This window comes from Macrotis lagotis, chromosome X (genome assembly GCF_037893015.1).
Source record: "Macrotis lagotis isolate mMagLag1 chromosome X, bilby.v1.9.chrom.fasta, whole genome shotgun sequence".
NCBI lineage: Eukaryota > Metazoa > Chordata > Mammalia > Peramelemorphia > Peramelidae > Macrotis > Macrotis lagotis.
This window is the reverse complement of record NC_133666.1, coordinates 24,977,995-25,003,483: the sequence shown is the minus strand read 5'-3', so window position 1 is coordinate 25,003,483 and position 25,489 is coordinate 24,977,995. Positions and strand designations below refer to the sequence as shown.

Below are 25,489 nucleotides of genomic sequence, written 5' to 3'. Positions count from 1 at the left end.
AATTTCCATAGAAGCTGGAAGATGTCTTGCCAAAACTGTTTTTTTTTCCTTTTCTTTCTTTCTTTCTTTTTTTTTTTTAGGTTTTTCCAAGGCAAACGGTGGCTTGCCCAAGGCAACACACCTAGGTATCTGAGGTCGGATTTGAACCCAGGTACTCCTGACTCCAAGGCCATTACTCTATTCACTGCGCCACCTAGCCGCCCCTACTAAACAGGTTCTTGCAACAATTATTGATCTACCTCTGGAAGCTTTCTAGGAATGGATTTTGATTGAGACAAAACTATGTAGCTTGTTCAAATGATTTATCGTTACTGCTAACCTGACTCAATAGTGATGGGAACCCATTACTTCTAGTTCTGCCCTGAATAAAGATGGAGTGGTCCTTCCCTCATTTTTTCATAAACCTTCAAAATACTCATTTTTAAAAATCTACATTGGAAACCCTCAAAGTTCTACTTCTGCTCTTCTGCACTGGAGATACAATGACTAGACTGGGATAGTTAAATGTCCTTCCTTTACTTCAGGGGCAACAAGTTAACCTGGAGGCACAACTGGGACCAGAGAAACTTAAGAAACCACCAATCAATTATATTACCTTTTCTACGAAGCTGTCTTCACCCTGAAAGCAAAGCAGGGAAAAAAAATATTATTTACAGACAGATAATGACTAGAATTTACAGAAATAGAAACAGAATCAGTATTATTGGAACTAACCAGCTCTCTTGACAAATGTTTTAAAATAGCTTTGTATTGTTCAATAAGTGGGAAATGTATACCACAATTCCCCCAAAACACACACACACACATACACACACACAGTTAATTTTTTTCTATATATGCTAGAGGAATGTCCCAGGGAACCAGAGATACTATTATGGAAAAAAGTATTTTTGTTTTTTAATGGGGAAAAAAGTCATCAGCAATCCCTGACTTAACACCCCGTATATAAATGGCTACTTGGAAAAGTATGACCATACCCAGTTGGCCCCAGGAACTTTCTTTCTCTCTTGCCTTTTGAAGACTACATTTTGCCTGTCCATTTTTACCTCACTACAGTACTGGTCTGAGGTACATTTATAGTAGCAGGATCAAGGAGGCAGTAAGATTTAAAGAAGATGGAAAATCTCCCAATCAGTCATTCTTCCCCAATACCACACTATCACCACTGTTCCAGTCCACATAATCTCTTCCCTCCCCTGTCTTTCCAGGGACCCAGTAGGCATTTAATCTGACTTCAGTCCTTTAAGTACCCCATGTACACCTTCCTCACTTATGTGTACCTTTGCCTTTCTCTACAGGGCCTAAGTGAAAAAATAGAAGGAAGACAAGAGGGCCATAAAAAAAGGAACAAACCTGGCTATTCCCATTTCTTCTGTTGTAAAAAACCCTTAAAAAACATCAAATGGACTGTGGGTTTTTTTCAGGGACAGGAAAAAAGGAGAGAATGTGTGAGAAGCACTCCTATTCTGTTTGCACGAGGTCAGAGGAGAGAAACTGTGTAAGTAACAGGTGATAACAGTGAAAAGAGAACAGTCACCAGGGATCTTTGAATAAGAAAGAAAGGGAGTAAATAGGGAACCAACCTAGACTGAGAATATAAGCCAAACATCCCTCCCAGAACTCTTGTAGTTACCATTCATGCCTTGGAATTAGGAAAGTCATATTGCTTTTTGGTAGGGGAAGTGGGTTTTGAGCATCTCAAGTTGGAAATCTAGATGAATTGCCCCATAAAGACACTTTCAGGCAGTTGCTTCTATAGTATCAGCAAAACATTAGCCTTTCTTCAAGTACATTATTAAATAAGCTTGTGGGAATTGCCCTGGGAACCGAAACCATTGGGTATGAAAAAAAAAGCTGTTAGATATGACTGTCTCCCTGCTCTCTCTCTTGTCCACTACAAGTGGGAAGACACCAAATGGTAACTGTTTGCAACCCAAACCTGCCCACCAAGAGCTTTAGGACTTTTTTTTCAATGAATCAAGCCAATCAGTACTGAACCCCTACTACGTACACTTATGTGAGAGATCTTGAAAAATTTATGAAATGTACCCGAAGCTAAAAGAACCTCAGATAAAATACAGACACACACATTCTAGAGTTGGTAACGAGCCAGTTAAGTACCAAATAAGTGGTAAATGTGCCAAATATGCAGTTAGAAGATTTCTGAGGAGGGAAATCAAAGTACTAGAGAAGGAAGTAACTTTGGGGCCAACTAATCTCTCACCAGAGAAAACTAAGGGCCAGACAAGGGAAGTGACATTGTTCAAGATCACATTAAGATCATAGTATTAGAACCAAGAGAGACCGTAGAGACCACCTAGTACAACTCTGTCATTTGAAAGAGGGGAAACTGAGATAAAGAGGGGAAATGACTTGTTCAAATAAATGATAGCAGGAATTTGAACTGATGTCCTGACTCAGCTAGTGCTTTCAACATGTGGAGGAATTTTGGTTTTGATGGTAGTATCTGAGCAAAGTTTTGAAAGAAAGCTAAGACTTTGAGAGAAAAGGGAGCTGGGAAAGGTAGGCAGGTCATTCTAAGCAGGAAGAATGGCATGACCATGAGCAAAGGCCAAAGACATACAAGGAAATACCCAGAGGCCAGTGGGGATTACTTTTGTCGGAAATTGGGGTCCAGGTAGGGGAGAAGTGGGAGACTAGGTTGAAATCACAATAAAGAGAGCTTATGATGCCGGACTAAGAAGTCTGAACTACATGCTGTGGGCAATGGGCAGCAGCCCAGGAACATTTTTAGCCAGAGGGTGATATGATTAAAGAAGTATTTTAGAAATACTAATCCAACCTAAAAAACAAAGCAAAAAAAAAAGAAAAAGAAAAGAAATACTAATCCAATAATGGATACACAATGGATTAAAAAGAGGAAGAAGCAAGATGGAAGAAAAGCAGTTGGGAGATGAACTGTACACAAAGGAAGAGTGAAATCAGCCCGAGGGGTGGGGGAGGGGAAGAATAAAGAACTCTAAATTCCTAGAACAAAAACCCCACTCCTGTTGCTTTTCATTTTTCTTATTTGTCTTGGCCTGGGGCTACAAGGAAGAGAACTAGAAGTGGAGACTGATATGAGAAAAAGTGAATGAATGGAAAACAAATAGACCTTGACTTGAGCTTGGGAGAAAGGAGGGTGAAAATGGCAATTATTCTGTAAAAATCCCACATGTCTGGGAATGGATACGGAACAAGGGGAGGGAGGGAGGGAGGGAGGGAGAGGGAAAGGGAGAGGGGGAGAGAGAGAGAGAGAGAGAGAGAGAGAGAGAGAGAGAGAGAGAGAGAAAGAGAGAGAGAGAGAGAGAGAGAGAGAGAGAGAGAGAGAGAGAGAGAGAGAGAGAGAGAGAGAGGACGGACCTGTGTCCCTACTAGGACTACAAAGTCACTACTCCTGAACTATGAAATGACAATCACATGGAGGATGGTTTCTTCAGTACTTGAAATATCACAGTTAAACAATGTGAAAACAAAGTTCAAAATAAAAAAGCAAAACAGCTACTGGAAATCAAAGTTATCTAACTATATACATAGATGAAGTGCCTCTTCTATTAGCAAATATCAGGGCATTCCCATAATATACCCTTCTTCCATAAAAAGCAACTGATGGGTGATTGCATCCTCTTCTCCTGGCTATCTCCTTCAAACAGACAAACTTTGGGACATCCTTTTCACTTCTTGATTCAAACTGTTTCTCTGCCTCTATTAGAAGGTCCTCTTCTCACAGTAAGTAATTCATACTCTTCAAGTCACTGGTTTTGATTGAAAATTTGGTTCCTTTACACCCAAAGGGCAACAAAAATGTGCATACCCTTTGATCCAGCAATACCACTACTGGGTCTATACCCTGAAGAGATCATGAAAAAGGGTAAAAACATCACTTGGACAAAAATATTCATAGCAGCCCTGTTTGTGGTGGCAAAGAATTGGAAATCAAGTAAATGTCCTTCAATTGGGGAATGGCTTAGCAAACTGTGGTATATGTATGTCATGGAACACTACTGTTCTATTAGAAACCAGGAGGGATGGGAATTCAGGGAAGCCTGGAGGGATTTGCATGAACTGATGCTGAGTGAGATGAGCAGAATCAGAAAAAACACTGTATGTACACACTAACAGGAACATGGGGGTGATGATCAAACTTGATGGACTTGCTCATTCCATCAGTGCAAAAATCAGACACAGTTTGGGTCTGTCTGAGATGGAGAATACCCTCTGTATCCAGAGAACTGGAGTTTTGAACAAAGACCAAGGACCTTTAATTTAGAAAAAGAAAAAAACTGATATCTTATTGTCTGATCTTGCTATCTCTTATACTTTATATTTCTTCCTTAAGGATATGATTTTTCTCCCATCACATTCAATTTGGATCAATGTATACCATGGAAACAATATAAAGACTGGCAAATTGCCTTCTGTGGGGTGGGGGAGGGAAGTAAGATTGGGGGAAAAATTGTAAAACTCAAAATAAATAAAATCTTTATAATTCAAAAAGAAAGAAAGAAAATTTGGTTCCTTCACAAACTCTCATCATTTTGTCTCAGAATCATTTTTCTCCTCTGTACTGAACTTTACCTAATATCTTCATTATGTCATGTGCTTGATCTATCTGTCAAATCCATAATCCCAAAATACATGATTTTGAGATTAGCTCAGTAATCAATCAAGTACAAGGAGTGGAATAAACTCTTCAAGAAATGTTAAAAATCTATCATTAACTTCAAGTTGCAAAATTTACTGACACTGACTGTGTGAAACACAGATTTGTCAGAACAGAATGACAAAGTGCCCAACACATTCAACCTCACTCAGGGAATGTGGCCAGTGTTAAGATTAGAATAATCAGCTCAACGCTAAACCCAAATCTGACTTTTAATCATAAAGTCACATATCAGCATCACCTGACTAAACCAGAGACACCTACATAAACCTCATGCTACCCAACATAAATCCCAGACATCTGTGTATCCTAGTTGTATTGAAAGAATGGAAAAAGATTTTCTGCTGTCTTTCATAAACAGTAAAAGGAAATAGATTGAGGAAAAAAACAAAATAAAACCATAACATACTTTTCATCTGTCTGTCTCTTCTTTTAACCTTGGCCTTGCTAGGAATAGCCTAATCAATCAATCAATCAATCAACATTTCTTGGTCTATGCTGGGTATTGGGTGAAGTGCTGGAGATACAAGATAGTCCCTGACTCTAGGAAGTTATTAATTGAAAGGGGGGGAGGGGGAAGGGAGACAATATGCAAACAGCTATGTACCAGGAAGATATGTACAGACAGCAGCCTAAGTCACAGACACTATAAAAGTTGTTAAGAATAGGGCTATTTGGAGGAGTCGGGGCTGTGGTTAGCAAAAGAGTCTATACCCAATGGGGAAAAAGCTTTACTTTTTTATGCATCCACATTTTAGTGAATAATGCAGCACAGTATGCCAGCTTTTGATACCACTGCCTCATAATATTTAACGATATTTTTATGGTTGAAAACATTAAAAATATGAAGACCTATAAAGGAAAATGTTCCAGAAGATCATAATCAAATCAACTGACAGAATGGGAATGTGAATACTAACAACAGTTCACAAATAATCTTAGATTTGCTCGTTGCTGTCAAACATTAATTCCAATCACTTAACACTGAAACATAGCCCCTGCAAGAGAAAAATGCAGGAACTGAAAGAATATTGAAATATTACAAAGTATAATATTTACAAAGTAAATGAGGATACCAAATCCCACATGCTATAAAAATCCCAGCAGAACCCAGATTACAACACGTGTATTTAAGATTAAAAAAGAGTAATTTTTCTAAGGGTTGGAAGATCATTTAAGAAGAAAATGCTTCAGTTCACCCTTTCCCTTAGAAACAAGCGCTGAATACAAACCAGGATGGAAGAGGCCTCTCTCCACAGAGCCAGCAAGTCCAGTATCAGTCCTTTACATATGTTGGCTTAACTCTAAGACCCAATTGCATTTTACTGCTTGGTAAAATAGCAATGGCCTCTTTGTGGTGGCTGAGCTTCGGGGAGAATTAGAGTCAATAGAGTAGTACACCAGTGTGGGCTATTTTCCCAGGTTTTTTTTAACCAATTAAAATTAAATTGAGAAAGTATCTTTATTAAAATGGTATCATTGGCATTCTAAATAGTAAAGTGTTAAGTGTTAAATGTGAAAGATTGTGATATAGAGATGGAAGAAAATAGGTATCATGAGAAATACTCAGAAATGTTGGGCTCTGATGTGCTGAGGGAAATCATTCTCTTTCAAAGAGGATTAAAGTACTCTGTTGCAGCAGCAAGAAGGCTCTAGGGAAAAAAAATAAATTTTTAGGAAGGATGTAGGGATTGGACCAAAAGGTTTTAATCTATTTGAGTCACAGCTGTGACAACAGAACAGATTAGCTGTCCGTGTCTGCCCACCTCTGCCAGCCTACCCATTGCTGTTGCTGCTGCTCTACCCTTCCCCTGGCCAACTCAATCATTTGTTACAGTTGGGTCAAATGGTTAAGCCTGAATGTTAATATCATTCTTGGCCATCATTTCACCTTATTTACTCTGAATCAAGACCAAGAGCTCCCTTTTGGAGCTAGAAGATGTTTGTAGAAAAATCTAACACCATTTAAATAGAGGGGAAAAGTTCCTTATTAAAGTCCTTATCAATAATCATCACTTTCATAATGAGCTTCACCATGGCTTGGCTGGAGAAACAAAGAGTAATTCTCTTTTAAGCAGGTCACATCCTCAATGGTGCCTACTCCACAAAAACTCCCAGGTTCCTTACAGAGAGACAGTAAATGAGAACCAACAGAACAACAGGCTAGGAGTTAGGAAGACCTCATTTCTAGTCCTGTGTCATACTGTGTCTATGGCACAGCATCCTCATCCACACTGGCACCACAGTGAGGCTGTGAATGAATGCCTACCCAAGAAGGCTGTGGTGAGACTACTTGAGAGAATACATGATTCTTTCATATGTTTAATATGGAAATATGATTAACATGGTTGTAACATGTATAACTTAATACTGGATTGCTCTTTGTTGGGGGAGGGGGAAACATATAGAACTCAAAAACCTTACAAGAGGATCAATGTTGAAAGCTATCTTTGTATGTAGCTGTCAAAATAAATAATTTTTTAAAATAGAGAGAAGGGCGGTAGGGAACATATGAGAAAGTGCTTTCTTTGAAATGGAAAGGCTTACAATTCATTCACTGGGGTTAGGATTGTCAGATCATAATCCCAGTCCCATGCCAGCTATACATTATGACCTTTTAATTCCCTCTATTCTAGTGGCACTGAGGTCACCCTAGAGTAATAGGTTCTGTCATTAATCCAAGGCAGAAGGGGAGCAAAACCAGTCAACACCAAATATCAGTGCAAGATATCAGACACATGAAGATGAGAAGTAAAGCCTAGTAATTTTATCCCTTTTCCAGAAATACTCCTTCCTTACCAGGTCAATGAGTTTGGTAACAGGAACTTCTCGAATTGGTCTTTTCATTCGGGACAAAGCTTCCAAGGATGTGCCAAAGCAGCTTGGGAGGTAACTTCCACTGATGGTCAAGAAATAATCTTTGCCTCGGTCCAGGTGAAGGACAAGAATATCTTCAATCTTATCTTCTCCTGAATTCAGGATTGTCACTGAGTCTTTACTGACATAGACATCCAAGGAGATGTCAATTGTCTCACCTGAAATGAGGCAGACAAAACTTGGTGATGCAAACTTCCAAAGCATAAACAATAAGAACTCCCAACAGATGATTTTTCAAAACAAATGTGAACTATTAATTGTTATGTGAAAAAAATGCTCCAAATCACTAATAAGAGCAGATTTCACCTCATACTCAGTCAATTGGCAGAAATACTAAAGGATGAAAACAACGTAGGATGGGAGGCAAAAACAGAGGTACAGGAATACACTGTGGGTGGTGGGCTTTGGAATGAGTCCACTGAATCTAGGAAAATGATTGCTTTTCATACCCTTTGATCCAGCAACACCACTACTGGGTCTATATCCTGAAGAGATGATAAAAAAGAGTTTTAAAAACATCACTTGTATAAGAATAAGCAGCCCTGTTTGTGGTGGCAAAGAATTGGAAATCAAGTAAATGTCCTTCAATTGGGGAATGGCTTAGCAAACTGTGGAATATGTATGTCATGGAACACAGCTTTCCTATTACAGACCAGGAGGTGTGGAATTTCAGAGAAGCCTGGAAAAACTTGCATGAACTGATGTTGAGTGAGATGAGTAGAACCAGAAGAACACTGTACACCCTAATAGCAACATGGGGGTGAGGATCAACCTTGACGGACTTGCTCATTCCATCAGTGCAACAATCAGGGACAATTTGGGGCTGTCTGCAATGGAGAATACCAAATGTATCCAGAGAAAGAGCTGTGGAATTTGAACAAAGACCAAGGACTATTACCTTTAATTTAGGGGAAAAATGATATTTTATTGTCTGATCTTGCTATCTCTTACACTTTTTGTTTCTTCCTTAAATGTGATTTCTCTCTCATCATACTCAATTTGGATCAATGTACAATGTGGAAACAAAATAAAGACTGAAAGATTGCTTTCTGTGGGGGGGGGGGGAGTAAGATTGGGAGAAAAATTGTAAAACTCAAAATTCAAATAAAATCTTTAAAACATGATTGCTTTTTAGTTCCTATCTTAGTAAATAACATTGGGAACAATGTTATGAGATTCAGCTGTTCAAACTGTGATACTACTAGGGGGTATAGATTCTAAGGAGGTCAAAAACAAATTGGTAAAGGTCCTAATATCAAAATACTAACAGAAGGACTTTTTTGTGGTAACCAAAAAAAAAAACTGGAATCCAAGGAGGCATCCATTGACAGGGAAATGGCTGAAGAAACTGTGGTATAGGAATGTAATGGTCCATTAGTGTGCTCGAAGAAATTAGGAATACGAGAAATACAGAGAAACAAGAAAAGATTTGCTCAGCTAACAAGAACCAGGAGAAAATATACAATGACAACAATGATGTGAAGGAAAACACTATTACAATACATCAGCATAGGGGCGGCTAGGTGGCGCAGTGAATAGAGCACCAGCCTTGGATTGAGGAGTACCTGGGTTCGAATCTGACCTCAGACACTTAATAATTACCTAGCCGTGTGGCCTTGGGCAAGCCACTTAACCCCATTGCCCTGAAAAATCTAACCCCCCCCAAAAAAAAACCCCAAACCAATTTCTGGCATTGAAAGCATTGATGATGAAACATATTTCATCTTCTCTCAGAAGTGAGGTGGTGGATTATGGGTACAGGATGAGGTATATGCTCTCAGATATGGTCAATGTGTTGCTTTAATTAGCTTAACTGCCCTTTTCTGTTACAAGGAAGGAGTCTATTTTTAGGAAAGATGAAGGACCCTATATGGATGTGCTAGGAAGTGATAGCAATGGTAAATAAAGTTAAAAAGGAAAAGTGATAATAACATGCCTACTATCTTAAGATGTCTCCAATTAACAGCCAATGGGGGTAAGGATGGGAAGAGGGAGAAAAAACACAAACCATAGCCACCATGAACACAAGGAAAGTGAAAGTAAGAGCTTCGGCTAAAAAGTAAGACAAGGTAAAGAAATGCCCAACAATCTTAAGGAGACAGTGAGGGCCATGGACACCAAAGATAAGGGAAGGAACTCACTTGGTTCTAAGCAGCCCTCACAGGGCTCAGCCCGAAGCCAGGGCTTGCAGTACTGGCTGTCACTGAGCTTAGGGATGAAGGAAAAATGACAGGGCACTTGGCCGTTGTTGGTGACTTGGAATTTCTGCTTCTGCAGCTGACGGAATTTCACCTCCTCAAATACAAACTAGGGAATGAAAAAAAAAAGGCAGAAATAATTCATTGCATCAGCAGGGGAAATGAAGTTGGACCAGCAACTTCAGAGAGGTTCTAGAAAATGGGCAAGATGGCTAGTCTTTGCTAAATATGTTGCTACTAGCTGGCCTCCATAACTAAGCCCAGATCATGGCCCTCCCACATGCTTTCTCTATCTGGTTCACTGTTAACTGGAACTCACCCTATGATTGACTACCTAAACAGCAGCTGGGGTGGGGGGGGGGGGGGAGTTGAATAAAGGAAGCAGGTATGTATGCTGGCTAGCATAACTAACTGGATGATCCTTGTCACTGCTCTCTCTCTGGGCCACCACTCTTGGTATCTCTTATTGATGCTTACCAAGGTCACCTACTGTTAGTGGCCCTGTAACCAAATCCAGTTTCTGGGTTTCTACTTAAGAGTATTAAGGAGGAGAAATTCTCAGAATATTTAAAAGGGAAGTAATCTTAGTTTCCTCTGGGTTAGTTAATATATACAGCATGCAAAGAAGGCACATGATCCAACTCACTTCCCTCTTGCTGAGTTCTAATGAAGGAAGAAAATCATTTTCCATTCTATCCATGATGCGAACACTGTCCTCAAATACCTTCCTGTATCTTCTATCATCCACGACCTTCACCTGAAAGAAAACAAGCCACATGTCAGTTTCATGTTATCCTCTTGCATTACCTCACCGACTCCAAATCTTCAAATAATCCTGAAATGATTATAAAGGTAAATGTCTACATGCATACTAAGCCTTACAGATGCACACTTTAAGATAAACATGGTGGCTGGAAATTACCTGGTTGCCTTCCTATAAATTAAAACCTCAAATGATTGAGAAAAAAATAATAATCAACTACTCAGGATGAAATTTTTCAAGTTGTTAAATTCTTCTGTAAAAAAAGTTTGACATGTGGCCAAAGTTAGTTCTTGAATAAACCAGAAAGATAGTATAAACTATAGTATAAACTATAAACTAGTATAAAATGTACTAGGCACTGCTGTCATTATTATGATTTATAATAATGTCAATAATAGATAATATTACTCAACCTCTCTGGGCCTCAGTTCCTTCATTTGTAAAGTGGAGATGCTACAAATTCTACTTTTCTACCTCACAGGGTTTTTGTGAGCCACATGTGCTCTGTAAACCTGTGAGGAAAACTTTTTGTGAACCTTAAAGTACTATAGAAATATGAATTATTACAACAATTAAACAATAGGGCAAATTGTCAGAGGGAGCAACATATTAGTCTCTGTGGAAAATGCCAAGAGGCATAACAACATTATTCAGATTTTTGAAACCAGACCCTGTAAAACATCCTAGAATAAAACCATCATGACAGACCAACAAATCACAGCCAACAAACAGAAAACATTCTCCCATTCACTAAGATTGGTTATACAGCGTGACTTATTAATATGGCTATTATGTACAATAACAACTTCATCAGTGGCCAAAAGAAGTGAGTGGATTTGGTAGGTTCTAAAGAAAACGTGCCAGTGAATAGTGAAGGTGAGGCAGCTACTTAAAGGACTAGGACGGTTTCCCATGCAAGTTTAGTACTTTATCTGGGTTAGCCAAATTGGCCGACCCCAAACTCTGAAATACTAGTCCCATCTTGGTACCTTGGCCCAGGCTGGAACATCGTCTCTCTTCACCCCTACCTCTCAGAATGCCCCTTCAAATTTCAACTCAGATAGTGCCTCCTACCCACGGCCTTTTATTGCCTCCTTCATCCAGCCCCAAATATTATTTTGTATTTCCTCAGCTGTGAAATATAATAGAATCTCAATAGAATACAAGTTACCCAAGGGCAGAGACTGGTTTTTGTGCCAGGCACAAGTAGGCACTTAATAAATGCTTACAAAATTGAATTTTAAAAGTAGTATTATTTCTAGACATGTGGAAACTGCCCTTGTGGCTATTTATTAATAGGCTCAATACTCCTTGCCCTTGTAACAGAGTTGTGTGCACAAAAAGAGCTTTTATGTTCTGTAAAAAAAAAATTAAGTTGCTTGCTCTGATTAAAATGCTTCCTCAGGGCAGCTAGGTGGCACAGTGGATAGAGCACCGGCCCTGCAGTCAGGAGTACCCGAGTTCAAATCCGGCCTCAGACACTTAACAATTACCTAGCTGTGTGGCCTTGGCCAAGCCACTTAACCCCACTGCCTTGCAAAAAAAAAAAAAAAGGAACAGCCACAGAAAGGTTAAGGGATGCGCCTGAAAGCACATAGCTCCTTTGGTCTAGGACTCAAGGCACCCAACTGTTACTGAAGTCCTTCTTAAGAAACTGAAAATGCTTGAGGAGAGTCTGGGAAACCTTTAGGTCTTGGGTTAATTTTCTCTGGCCAGCAACACGCTTTCTACTATGAATTATCTCTTGGGCTTCCTTCCCTTCTTCCCTCTTCTAACTCCTTTTCATTTCTACAGTCACTAAGAACATCATTTTGAAAGTCTTCTGCAAGTAACAGTCTAACATCTTTCTATTTATGTTTCTGCAAGGCAATGGGGTTAAGTGGTTTGCCAAAGGCCACACAGCTAGGTAATTGTTAAGTGTCTGAGGCCGGATTTGAACCCGGGTACTCCTGACTCCAGGGCCAGTGCTCTATCCACTGCGCCACCTAGCTGCCCCCTAACATCTTTCTAGATGGAAATGTTACTCTATGAAAAAAACTTTTCTCCTTTGGTGGATCTCTGTGGTTGGAGGGATCAGAGCATTATTGAATTTAATATCCAAATAGAGGGAAAAAAAGATAGGAATTTCCTCACTAATTCCATTTAAGAGAAAGAAAAAAATAGATGTATTTATTAGATAAGTGAAGTATTAAGGTAGAATTTTCAAAGTCAATATCTCTACAAGAAGCCTAGAGTCTATTTTAAAATATCATATTAACAGTCCATTAAAAAAATAGTCTATTAAACATTTCTTTTTCTTTTTTGCCTTTGAATTTTGTGGGCAATAGGATTAAGTAACTTGCCCACAGTCAAACAGCTAGTTATCAAGTATTTGAGACTGGATTTGAACTCAGGTTCTCTTGACTCAAGGGCTGGTATCCTGTCCCCTGCACCATTACATATTTCTTCAAAAACATGAGATATTAAGCAGTACAATGATCAAAGATAATTCTAAAAGACTTGTGATGTTCTGAAGAAAAATTTGGAACTACGTCCAAAGGGCCACAAAAATGTGCATACCCTTTGATCCAGAAATACCACTACTGGGTCTATATCCTAAGAGATCATGAAAAAGGGTAAAAACATCAGTTGTACAAAAATATTTATAGCAGCCCTGTTTGTGGGGGCAAAGAACTGGAAATCAAGAAAATGTCCTTCAATTGGGGAATGGCTTAGCAAACTGTGGTATATGTATGTCATGGAACACTACTGTTCTATTAGAAACCAGGAGGGATGGGAATTCAGGGAAGCCTGGAGGGATTTGCATGAACTGATGCTGAGTGAGATGAGCAGAACCAGAAAAACACTGTACACCCTAAGAGCAACATGGGGGTGATGATCAACCTTGAGGGACTTACTCATTCCATCAGTGCAACAATCATGGACAATTTGGGGCTCTCTGCAATGGAGAATACCATCTGTATGCAGAGAAAGAACTGTTCATTTTGAACATAGATCAAGGACTATTACTTTAAATTTAGAAAAAAAAACTGATATCTTATTGTCTGATCTTGCTATCTCTTATACTTTATGTTTGCTCCTTGAGGATATGATTTCTCTCTTATCACATTCAATTTGGATCAATGTAAACCATGGAAGCAATATAAAGACTGGCAAATTGCCTTCTGTAGAGGGTAAGGGGGAGGGAAGTAAGATTAGGGGAAATTATAAAACCCAAAATAAAAAAGACTTGTGATAGCCATTCATATCTAAAGAAAGAACTAAGGAGTCTGAATACAGATTCAAAGTAGACTATTTTTACTCTTTAAAATTTGCTTTGTTTTTTCTTTCTTGTGGTTTTTCCCTTTAGTTCTGATTCTTCTTTCACAACATGATTAATATGGAATTGTGTTTAAGATGATTGCACATGTACAATTTATATTAAATTGCTTGCTGTCATGGGGAGGGAAGGAGAAAAATTTGGAATTCAAAATTTTACAAAAATGAACATTGAAAACCATCTTTACATACTATTAATATAAAAAATAAAAATAAGTATGCAATATTAAAAAATAACCTCCCCCACCCCCAAATCAGAGTCCTCCCAGAATGACTGACTAGCAAATTCAAAGAACCTATTGTGGGGGAAAAGGGAACTTTTCAGAAACTGGCTGCTTAACAAAGAGAAGCTGGTACAGTTTGACAGGTGAGAAACTGAAAATTAGGAAACTTGGAAAACAGTAATGAGATTCTTTAAAAATACCAAGGATGGGGCAGCTAGGTGGTGCAGTGGATAGAGCACCAGCCCTGGAGTCAGGAGTACCTGGGTTCAAATACAGCCTCAGACACTTAATAATGACCTAGCTGTGTGGCCTTGGGCAAGCCTCCATTTGCCTTGCAAAAACCTAAAAAAATAAAAAATAATAAAAATACCAAGGAGCAGAAGACAGTTATAGAATATTATGCAAGGACACGGACACCACACAGGGTCAAAGGTTCGTTCTTCCAGCCTATGTTTTTCAGAGAACATGAGAATTAACATTCTCAAAGCTCTGTCTTCAGAAGATCAAGGTTGCAATCAGGAGAACTGCAATGTGATGCCCAGCTCCAATACTTAAAAGCTAAGGAAGTCACTCAATTTCTTGAGCCTCAGTTTCCTCATCTGTGAAATGAGAAAAATACTCTTACTAATGATCTTCCTGCACTGTTTTGAGGAAATTACTTAAACCTTAAGTGCTAGGAGGGTGAGATGACTGTTCTTCTAGACCCACTTCTCACCTAGAATTAAGGATCATGACAGTAAAGAACAGGCCCAGAGATAAATAAAAGAGCATGAAGCAGGAGAGGGCTGGGCAGGTGAGATGTGTTGGTCTCCTCAGTGCTTTTGCCCTTCCTTTATCTTTGATGACTCTTCCCCTGTCTTTCTTGGCCCGGGAAAGTGCTCTTTCTAACTTTAACTGGTCAAAAGTACAAGACCGATAAATATTTTTATTTTTGTTTTATAACTGTTTTCAACTTGAAAAGATGATGAGTCTTTCATAGCTTTCCTGTCTAAGAAAGGAAACCATCTCCCTCCTAAAGTGCTTTTTACTTAAAAAGGCTGAGGTCCCTTAAAGTATTGTCAAATATTCGATGCTGCTTGTGTGCTTTCCATCAATACTTCCTACATATCAAGAAGTAACAGAAGAATGTTCTGAACTCCAATCTAACTTGTAGGCAGTCACTTGAACATATGCCAAGCACTCAAGGTGCCATACTTTGTAATGTCAGAGTGTAGAGGACCGGTATTCTCCTCCGAAGGGGAGATGTTACACTACCATATCCCCAATCCTGATTTTAGCCTGTTAAGTTCAGATTTACTCAAGGTTCATTTGGTACATTTGTTTAGGTACAAGACCCTTCACACATGCAAAAGTCTCTAAGTCACAGCCTTGAAACTAGCCTGCAAAGAAGGCAGCAGGGGTGCAAAACCTTTGTCTAACCTATTTTCCTCTAGGGCAACACCATCATTGTGAAGTAAAAAGGCCTCTGGATTAAGAATTAGAAAACTTGAGTTTGGGGCTCAGTTTAACCACAGAATGGTCATAGGACATTGCCAAAGCATTTAACCTCCCTGGGCCTCAGGTTTCCTCATTTACTTAAATCTGTCCTGCCTTCCTCATAGAGTTGTGAAAATCAAATGGGATGTTTGTGAAAATGTTTCACAAACTGAAAAGCATTATACAGAAGGCAGAAATATTATCCCCTCCTCTTCTCTGTAAGTTCCATCCTATTTGGGGGCCCCCTCCTGTACTAGGATTGAGCTGAATCTCCCAATGGGGCTCATGGACTTCAAAAGTAGTTAATTTTTGTTTAGTATCCTGGATCCCTTAAGCACTCTAAAGACCAATCGACCTCTCCTCAGAATCATGTTTGGAAATACATAAAACAAAATGCACATCGTTACAAAACCAATTATATTGAAATACATTGACCAAAATATTAAAGAAAACAACTTCAAAGACCCCAAGGTAAGAATCCCTGGCCTAGTTCAACCCTCCGCATTTAACACAACAGGAAAACTGAAGCCCAGAGAAGGGTAATGATTTTTGGCAAGGTCAAACAGCTCAGAGAAGGATGATTTGATCCCCAGGTCTCAGACAAATCTACTGCTTTCCTACTGCCACACCACAGCATGCTGCTTCTCATGGGACCTAGGTAACAATTATAAGGCCCAGAGAGGACATTCATATCACTATGAAATTTATCTCTTTTTAACACCTTTAGTACATCAACTCTTCAGTCCTTAATTCTAAAACTGATTTCTTGACTAAGAGCCCCATAATACTCTAGGAACAAAGGAAGACATTTCATAAATGCTTAAGTGGAAAAAAAAAATTCACTTACCCCAATGAGGAAGAGAGAACTGACGGGTTTGTGGTCACTGGTTTTAAGTTCCATGTGACTCCAGTAGCGGACCTGATTAATGTTAGTCCCTCTCCAAAGGATTCGGTCACACCATGCTGGAGTCCGACATTTCCCACTACAAATAAAGGAATATGCACATCAACACTAGACTGGATGAGTCCAAAGGTCTATCCAGACTGTAGTGCCTTCTGCCTTGGGGCACCAAGGGTCATGCTGTAGGAGGTCACAATAGTGGCAACACCCTTGAGGAGCACAACCCTAACCCTCCCTTGTTCTACCAAGTACTATGTTGACAGCAGAAGACAAGGGAGCTGTTCATTCTAAACAACTAATTATGCCTCCAATGCTTGCTTCCCCAGAATGGGAAACCTGACCAACACACCGTTTTTTTTTTTCAGTTAATATTTTTTTTTCCAATTACATGTAAAGATAGTTTGTAAGATTTTGAGCTCCCAATTTTTCTCCCTCCTTCCTTTCCCTCCCCTCTCCCCCAAGACAGCAAGCAATCTGATATAGGTTATACATGGTACAATCATATTAAACAGACTGTCATATAAGTCATGTTATAAAAGAAGATATAGAACAAAAGGGAAAAACATGAAAAGGGAAAATCATAAAACAAATTTTAAATATTTAAATAGTATTCTCTGGTCTGCATTCAGACTCCATAGATCTTTCTCTGGATGAAATATATCATTTCTAATAACAGGGACTTACTTGCCCCTTAATTTTGTGCCCACTGTCTCCAGATTTTGCATATAAGATATAAGTAAGTTTTTGTGAAGTTATGACTTATATCTTCTTGTAATAGAATACAAATTTAGACGTATCAAAACAAACAAATATAAGAACATATAACTTTGCCCACAGGTTGTTATTTTGTCCTTCAATCTTGAAGAAGGCCATTATCATCAAGGAGTATGTGATACTGTGACAAGCAAATGAATTGGATTTAGGTGGGGAGTGCTGTTCAAAGTCACCAGTCTCTCATGGCTTAGCAAACTGTGGTATATGTATGTCATGGAATACTATTGTTCTATTAGAAACCAGGAGGGATGGGAATTCAGGGAAGCCTGGAGGGATTTGCATGAGCTGAGCTGAGTGAGATGAGCAGAACCAGAAAAACACTGTACACCCTAACAGCAACATGGGGGTGATGATCAACCTTAATGGACTCACTCATTCCATCAGTGCAACAATCAGGGGCAATTTGGGGCTGTCTGCAATGGAGAATACCATCTGTGTCCAGATAAAGAGCCATGGAGTTTGAACAAAGACCAAGGACTATTCCCTTTAATTTAGGAAAAAAAACCAGATATCTTATGGTCTGATCTTGTTATCTCTTATACTTTTTGTCTCTTCTTTAAGGATATGATTTCTCTCTCATCACTCAATTTGGATCAATGTACAACATGGAAACAAAGTAAAGACTGGCAGATTGCTTTCCGTGGGGAGGTGGGGGGAGGGAAGTAAGATTGGGAGAAAAATTGTAAAATTCAAATAAAATCTTTAATTAAAAAAAAGCCACCAGTCTCACTTTCTCCTCTGTAGACATCTAGGTCCAGAGGCCAGATATGGATAAGGATGATTGGAAATGGTCCTGGATGCAGAGGGCAACCCTGGCCTTTTTAAAAGAAGAACTTTGCTCCTGGCATATTAGGAGGCCAGGGAAGAGACCCAGTTCAGCCAAAGAAGAGACCCAATTCATAATAATAGTGGGAGGAGAAGGAATCCTTTGCCCAGGATGCAGAAGGTAGCTACAAGACCGTGTGTACAGAAACAACAAAGGGGAAAGACAAAATCTGTTGAAATCACTCCTGGGGTGTTGATTTGTCTTAGGTCAATATTTGTATAGTTCAATCCCCATCTAACATCTAAGTGGGAACCAAGTGTGCCTAGATGCCTGCCCCATCACTTCTACCTGAGGGTTCTGGGTCAGTCAGATAGGAAATGTTGAACAGCAAAGGTTTAGAAGGAAGAAGCCCAAAAGGTAGCAGGAACTTGAAGAGAGAAACCAAATCCTTGAGGGACAGAGTTAAAACTGAGAGCCTCCAAAAGGAAGACTTCCATTGTTCTTTGGTAACCTGAATGCCTTTCCCCTTCACTCTTCTGGGATACTCACAGCTATCACTCCTTTACCATTCTGATACCCATCAACTCTAAGATCAGTGATTATCAGAGAATGGTTTGAAAAAAATGCAGGATGACAGCAGAAAAGATGCTGGTGGTAGCAGATGAATAAGAAGGCAACAAATCTAAGTATATCTTCTGTGGTATTAAAATCCAAGAAGGGACTAAAACAGGGACTATCAATGTGGATTCAACTTTGCCAATGTCACTAACAGTAATGCTTTCTTCCTCACCCTTCTTGAGGATATATCTATTAATACCAGTTCTTAAAAAATCCAATTTTGTTTCAAAAAAAATTATTTGGATATTATATTATTTTCACCACTGCCACTCTATGGAGGCATTTAGGATGTTTCACAGGCATATTTCATCAGACCTTAAGTTATTACAGGAGGTGGCTCCTCCTCCTTTACCTGGAATCCCATCTGTCTGTTTTTGGGTCAAACTTGTAGGTGGGCACAAATCGAATTTCACCTTCTGTAAAGTCAGCAAATGCTTTCTTGTGAGAACGTTGAATATTTAGCTAGTGATGGAAAGAAGCAGCAAATTAGTATACAGTATCATCAAGCTAATTGCACACTCTCCTAATTTTTAAATACCCATTTCCATAGTCCCAAAGGTCTCTAAAACAAAGACAATTAGTTTTTCATTTTACAAATCAACAGATCCTCTAGGCATTTCTAAATCACCTATCTCATTCCAGGCAAGAGACTCAATTAGTAGCATCCAGCCAATTCTCCAAGCTAATAGGGGTCAATGATAAAATGGAAAAATTAAATTTCTGGCTTCTACCAATAATTTTTAGTTTGAGGGATGGAGTTGGAATTTCAAGTTCTTCCTCAATTATTTTTACCTTGGTGATATACAAGTAGCAAAATTGATTAGTTTAAACTTTACTCTCTTTGCTTAGCTGAGGAGAGCAAAATGGCTAAAAGATGACCTGTGCAACAGAAGAAAGAAAAAAAGACAGGGGGGGACATGATGCCTAGAATTAATTGTAACACAAATGTGAAGCTAGAAGCTTCTAAGGACTGGGATTCAAAGACTCAGAGAATATTAGACTATAAGGAACTTAAAGAGATAATCTTGGGGGTGGCTAGGTGGCACAGTGGATAAAGCACCAGCCATGGAGTCAGGAGTACATGGGTTCAAATCCGGTCTCAGACGCTTAATAATTACCTAGCTGTGTGGCCTTGGGCAAGCCACTTAACCCCATTGCCTTGCAAAAAAACTTTAAAAAAAAGGAGATAATCTTGCCCAATTCCCTCATTTTATAGCTCTCCCTCCAACTCTTAAATCTATTCAATCAATTGTCACGTATTTATTATGTTTTTACTTTGTGCCACTCAGCTGAGAATCCTACCTCCTACTTTAGTGAAAAAATGTCATTCCCTGACAGCTCCTCCTTCTCCCCTGAACTCATGTCATTCAGTAGTCTTCCCCCAACCTCTCCTCCTTCAGCCCTTATCATCCCTACTCTCGAACTTATCTTCAATATCCCCCAGCCTACTAGCACTACTAGCTACTTCCTTCCTGCCAACAAATATGTCCATGTCTCCCCTCACTTGATCTGTCCATAGCTACTAGCTTTCATCCTTCATCTTACAATTAGAGCCTCTACTTCCTCTTATTGTCTTCTAAACTTTCTGTGGTCTGGTTTCTTACCTCATCATTCAACTGAAATTGTCCTGATGATCTATTTCCAAATCAAATGGCCTTTTTCAAAATTGCTCATCCCTCTCGACCTCTCTGTCTGGTGTCTGACAATGTTGATCACCCTCTTCCCCTGGATACTCTTTTCTCTCGAGTTTTTCATGACACTACTTCTAACTCAAGGTCTGTCTTTTTGCTTCTCTCTCTCTCTACAGTTCCCATGGATTCATTTATGAAATTGGAGCAGATCTAATTATGCAGTCCTGACCTCTCTCCTCCAGTCTTTCACCTCCAACTGCCTTTTGGTCATCTTACACTGAATGTACTGTAAGTAACCATCACATGTCTAAAAGTGAACTCATTATCTTTTCCCCAAGACCCTCCCCCTCTTACCAACTTTCATCCTTCAAATCAACAAGTTGATGATCTAGATGCCATCCTCAATTCTCATATCTCCTTGGATCTGTCACAATCCAAACTACCTTTCTTCCTAAGTCCCGTGCCCTCCCTTCCCTCCCCCAATATGATTATCCCTGGGGGTAGGATCTCATCACCTCACTCCTGGACTATTTCCATAGCTTTCCAGTTAGTTTCCCTCCCCACTCCAATACATCCTCCACTTGGCTGCCAAAAGCAATCTTCCTAAAACCCAAGTCTGGTCATGCCACCCCCCACTTAATAAATCCCAGTGGCTTTCTAGCATCTAGACAATGAAATATAAAATCCTAATCCTTTTCAATCCCTTCACAGCTTGGGCCTCTTCCTGCAGTCTTTGCAGTCTTCTTATACCCCCCCCCCCCACTGCATATTATGTGATATATCAACAGAAGCCTCCTTTGTTCTATTTCCAACAAGGCAGTCCATCTCATGACTCCATACCTTTTCACCAGGTGTCTCCTATGCCTAAAATACTCTCCCCTCCATTGTCTCTTCTGCCTGCTCTCCTGGCTTCCTTCCAGTCTCACCTAAAACCCTCCCCCCACTTCTTCAAGAAACCCATTGTGGTCTTCTTCCTCATCTCCACTTCCTGTCTTTCCTGACTTCCTTCAGCCTTTCCCATTGATTTCTCCTCTGTGGCACTTGTCTGACCACATGAAGACTAGGAGCACCTTCAGGGCAGGGCCTTTCACTGTAGCCCCAGTGCTTCCTAACAGTAATTGGCACACGACAGATGCTTTCTCAGCTCAGGAATGAAAGATTCTCTACTTCCAGGCACCACTCCGGTCCAAAGTGGACATGTCATGAACCTTTCCCCTTAAACCCATCCCCTTCTCCAAATGTCTCCCAGACATTAGATTCACATCCTTCAGCATTGACCTTTTTCTGTCCCTTACCCTCTTTTTGTTATTAGTTGTCAAATCTTTTTAATTCTGTCTTCTGAAACATCTGTCCCTTCTTTCTAACCCTTTAACACCCTAATTTGGGGTTCTATCACAACGGCATTTTAATTGTTCTCTCTGCCTCAGGTCTCGGCCCTCTCCAGACCATCCTCCACGGCTGCCAAAATAAATTTCCTAAAGCAAAGGTTTCACTATGTTCTACTCCTGTGTAGGAAACTTCAATGGCTCACTATTCCCTCTAGGATAAAGTACAAATTCCTCATATTGGCATTCATTTTTCATGTGGTCCTACTCAATGTGGCTCTGATCTCCCTTTCTAAGCTTATTTCCTACATATTCTAGCTTTCAGTCAAACCAGCCTGCTTTCTTTTCCCTAAACTTTGTACTTCATCTCTTGCCTCTCTGTCTCTGCACAGTCTGTTCCCTATGTCTAGCATGGACTCACTCCTTAACTCTTAAAGAATCCTTAATTCATTTCTGCTAAGATCAAGCTGTCTTACTCTCTCCCCCCTCCAATTATCTGCTTGTAGTGACTCACTGTAAAATGGAAGTTTCATGAGGACAGGGACTAGAGTTTGCTTTGGAGTCCCTGGAGCCTAGTATAGATCAAGCACTTGATTAATGTTTATTAAATCAAATTCAGTGGCATGCTCAAAAACAAGCTAGGACCACATTAGGTCAGAAGCCAGGTCTCCTTGACTCCTAGGCTTGCCCCTTCCCACAAATACCACATAGGGAAATTCCATCTCCAAGGGAAAGGAGATTAAATCAACATTTACACTACCTATTATGGGCCAGGCACTGTGCTGCTAAGCACTCTTTTTTACAAAAATTATCTCATTGAGAAATCCTCAAGTCACATTTGAGACTCAAAGACAAATTCGCTGCCATGGGAAAAAAATGGCAAGGGTCCCCCAAATTGAGTTTTATAGAACAATTTCAAAATCAATTTTGAAGTCTTTACATTTTTCCAGTACTCCCCCTTATTGGTTTGCTCTCATTTCCCACAGCATATCAATCTCTATCATTTGGCCTAAGCAAACTCTTCCCATCAGTCATCACACTCAGCTCTTCCCTCCCATTTCCAAGGCAGTTGCTCAGCCAGCTAAATCATCATGGAACAGTCCTGCCTCCTCCCACAGTCCAACCACACCTCTCCCCCCTTTTTAAATCTGGGCTCAAAGTCAATCCCGGCCTCTTCCAGGAAGCTCTTCCCAATTAGCCCTCCAGTCCATCACTTGTCTAATTCCTATCATAATCTATATGTCTTTGTTGGCTACCCTATTTGAATAGAAACTCCTTGAATGACTAGGTAGGCAGCTGTTTTCACAACAATTTCTCTCTCTCTCTCTCTCTCTGTGTGTGTGTGTGTGTGTGTGTGTGTGTGTTTCTCTCTCTCTTGCCAAGTCCAGGGCTCCTAAAACAGAGCCTCTACTTCTACTCTCTTCCCCAGCTTGGAAAGCCACTAGACCCTTTCCCCCTCTGCCACCCTAAAACTAACCTCAGACAATGGCTATGGAATGGAAATGGGGAGCCATTTACTCACCTGGTCCAGCTTCAAGAGTTTCTGAAGTTCTCTTCTGCTAATAAGCGTTTTCACTTCACTGGCATCAGGCATGCAGAGTCTATAGTTCAAATCTCCTAACCAGATGACAACACTGGGGGAAGACAAACACAAGAGAACCTTCAGGAATGAAGATCCAAACTCAAGAAGAGGGCTGGGGATGTCTGGGCCAAGACAGCTCCCTCAGGGCACCTAATAGAGGGAGGGGAACTTACTGATACAAACATCTTTTGGCCCCCAGCTACAAAGGCTCTGCCCAGCGAATCCCTACAGAGGGAGACAAAGGGCTGCAAAATGACTGGAAAGCAGGGTCCTCCCTGCCACACCCATAGAGGGGGAGGAGGGACATGCCCCCTAACATGGTGGGGTAAAGACTCCAGGAACTCTGTAAGAGATTCACAAGCCTAAACCAGATGGAGTTTGGGGGTCATTTCAGTCAAGGGGAAACTGGAAGCTTCCTCTAAGATCTTTTGCTGCAGCAGGGCAAGAAAGTCAGCGCTCTCTAGGGTTGGAAGTTTCTATTTTCAAGGCCCCCATCTAACACAAAGACTGTGACTTTCCCTGGCATATTCTGTTTGTGTGCCATACGCCTAGTATGGGACATAGTAGCCTGTCATGCTATGTGGCCCAAGGACTCCTGACCTGCTGAGACAGGAATGGGGGGGGGGGGGTTACCTGAAAGAATCTGCACATGAATGACATAGAGCCTGAGGTGCACTTCAAAGGGCATTCTCTCCCAAGGGTCTTTAGCACTATGGAATTTAATCTGAATTTCCACCACTGGCCCAGTCTGGATATGAGCAATCACTTCATCTAATGTTGATCTGGCTGTTTCCAGATCTCTGTATTCTAGCTCATCTGGATGGCACAACTGACTACTCAACTCACCTCATATCTTCTCATATCACAAGCTTTCATCTGCTAATTGTTCCACCACAGATAACCCACTCCCAACTGAATCCTGTCTATCACTAATCACCTGTATATTAAGCCCTAAGCTATACTAACCATTCACATTCCCTTCTCCCTTACCCCCTATACTCCAATATCTTAAAAAACCCCCATATTTACTTTATAGCTTTTCAAAAGATTTCTATCCCCTTTAAATCCCCTGAGATTTCATTCACTCATCCCATTCCTGGAACAAAATCTACCAATGATATCCTCTGAGCTGTATAAAGAGCGCTGGGTATGGAGTCAGGGCCTCTGGGTTCAAATCCTTTTATCACTAACTCTATGATTTTATGACCTCTATGGTCCTTTCTAGACCTAAGCCTAGGGAGCGCCCACTACTCCTAAAGACTCCCTTATCCTTCTGATCCATCTTATCAAATGATATCACTTCATCTTTTACAACATGCTTTCCAACTAATCCCACCATGCCCCTAGGAAGCTATAGCAAAGCTGGATACTCACTCGTGCTTCATGATGTTTAGATGACCCTGATTTGGGACCAAGAAAGTCATTCTGGAACAGATGTCTTTATAATCCTGATTTCGACGTTCAAAGTCTTCCACATGGGCAGCCAGATGAGAATTGACAATGCAAAATGTAGTGTTGTGGAACAAGAACCTCACAGCAACAGCTCCTTTGTTACCCTGGTGGGAAGAGCAATTATTCACAATTATCACAAAAAAAAAAACCCAAGAAAGTAAGGGTATTTCATAGAAACTCAGATAAAAAGCTCACTTCCAACCTGAAGTAACTTACCATTTTTCCCATAAGTCCTGTTCCTACAGTTTCTGTCACAACATCATGGAGGTATTTACATTGGTCCTTTTTGGCAAATATAAGTAGCATCATCCCAACCAGGCGCACTAACTGAACCTAAGAGACAAATGAAAGAGAGCATTTAAAAGGTTAGTCAAAATACTGACTGTTAAGATTACTTGTTATATGTAGAGTACCAACAATTAAGTCTACAAAGCACTCTCTTCCTACCAAATCTGCAAAGTATGGAATACATGTCTTTACTGGTCATCCCTGTGATTTCATCAGTGTTGGGAAGGCCCCAGAAGGGAATGTCCTTTAACTATGCAGATCAGCAGCCCATCTCTAACTTCTGGTCTTGGAAAGTTGTCTTAGGAATTGAGCAGTAAAGTCATTTAACTCTATAAAATGTTAGAGGTAGGTTTTATACTAAGATCATGAGATTTTAGCTAAACCCTTCATTTACACATGAGAAGCTCCAAGGCTGATTTTCTGTTTACTTCTATGCTGCCTCTCAAGAATGATTATCTCCATTTTACAGATAAGGAAACTGAATGTCAGGAGAAAAATGACTTGTCCAGGATAACTAATAAACAACCAGTTAACAAGTAACTACACCTAGACATGAAAATTACAATACTATAGTGCCTCCTTCCAATATCTATAATAGCTCATAATCAGTTTTATTGAGGAACTGATTCCTTT

The 25,489-nt window shown here is 40.0% G+C and overlaps 1 protein-coding gene across 1 annotated transcript in view; it reads right to left on the bottom strand.

Moving 5' to 3' along the window:
• The window catches only part of OCRL (OCRL inositol polyphosphate-5-phosphatase), a 53,972-nt gene that overhangs the window by 6,334 nt on the left and 22,149 nt on the right, over nt 1-25,489 (bottom strand). Inside the window, exons 11-19 of the mRNA XM_074208296.1 lie at nt 24,785-24,901; nt 24,491-24,672; nt 23,057-23,168; nt 18,931-19,040; nt 16,367-16,502; nt 10,385-10,495; nt 9,682-9,847; nt 7,463-7,698; nt 596-619 (exon numbers count right to left, since the gene is read on the bottom strand). Of these exons, the coding sequence (XP_074064397.1) occupies nt 596-619; nt 7,463-7,698; nt 9,682-9,847; nt 10,385-10,495; nt 16,367-16,502; nt 18,931-19,040; nt 23,057-23,168; nt 24,491-24,672; nt 24,785-24,901 (1,194 nt within the window). The remainder of the gene's footprint in view (nt 1-595; nt 620-7,462; nt 7,699-9,681; nt 9,848-10,384; nt 10,496-16,366; nt 16,503-18,930; nt 19,041-23,056; nt 23,169-24,490; nt 24,673-24,784; nt 24,902-25,489) is intronic.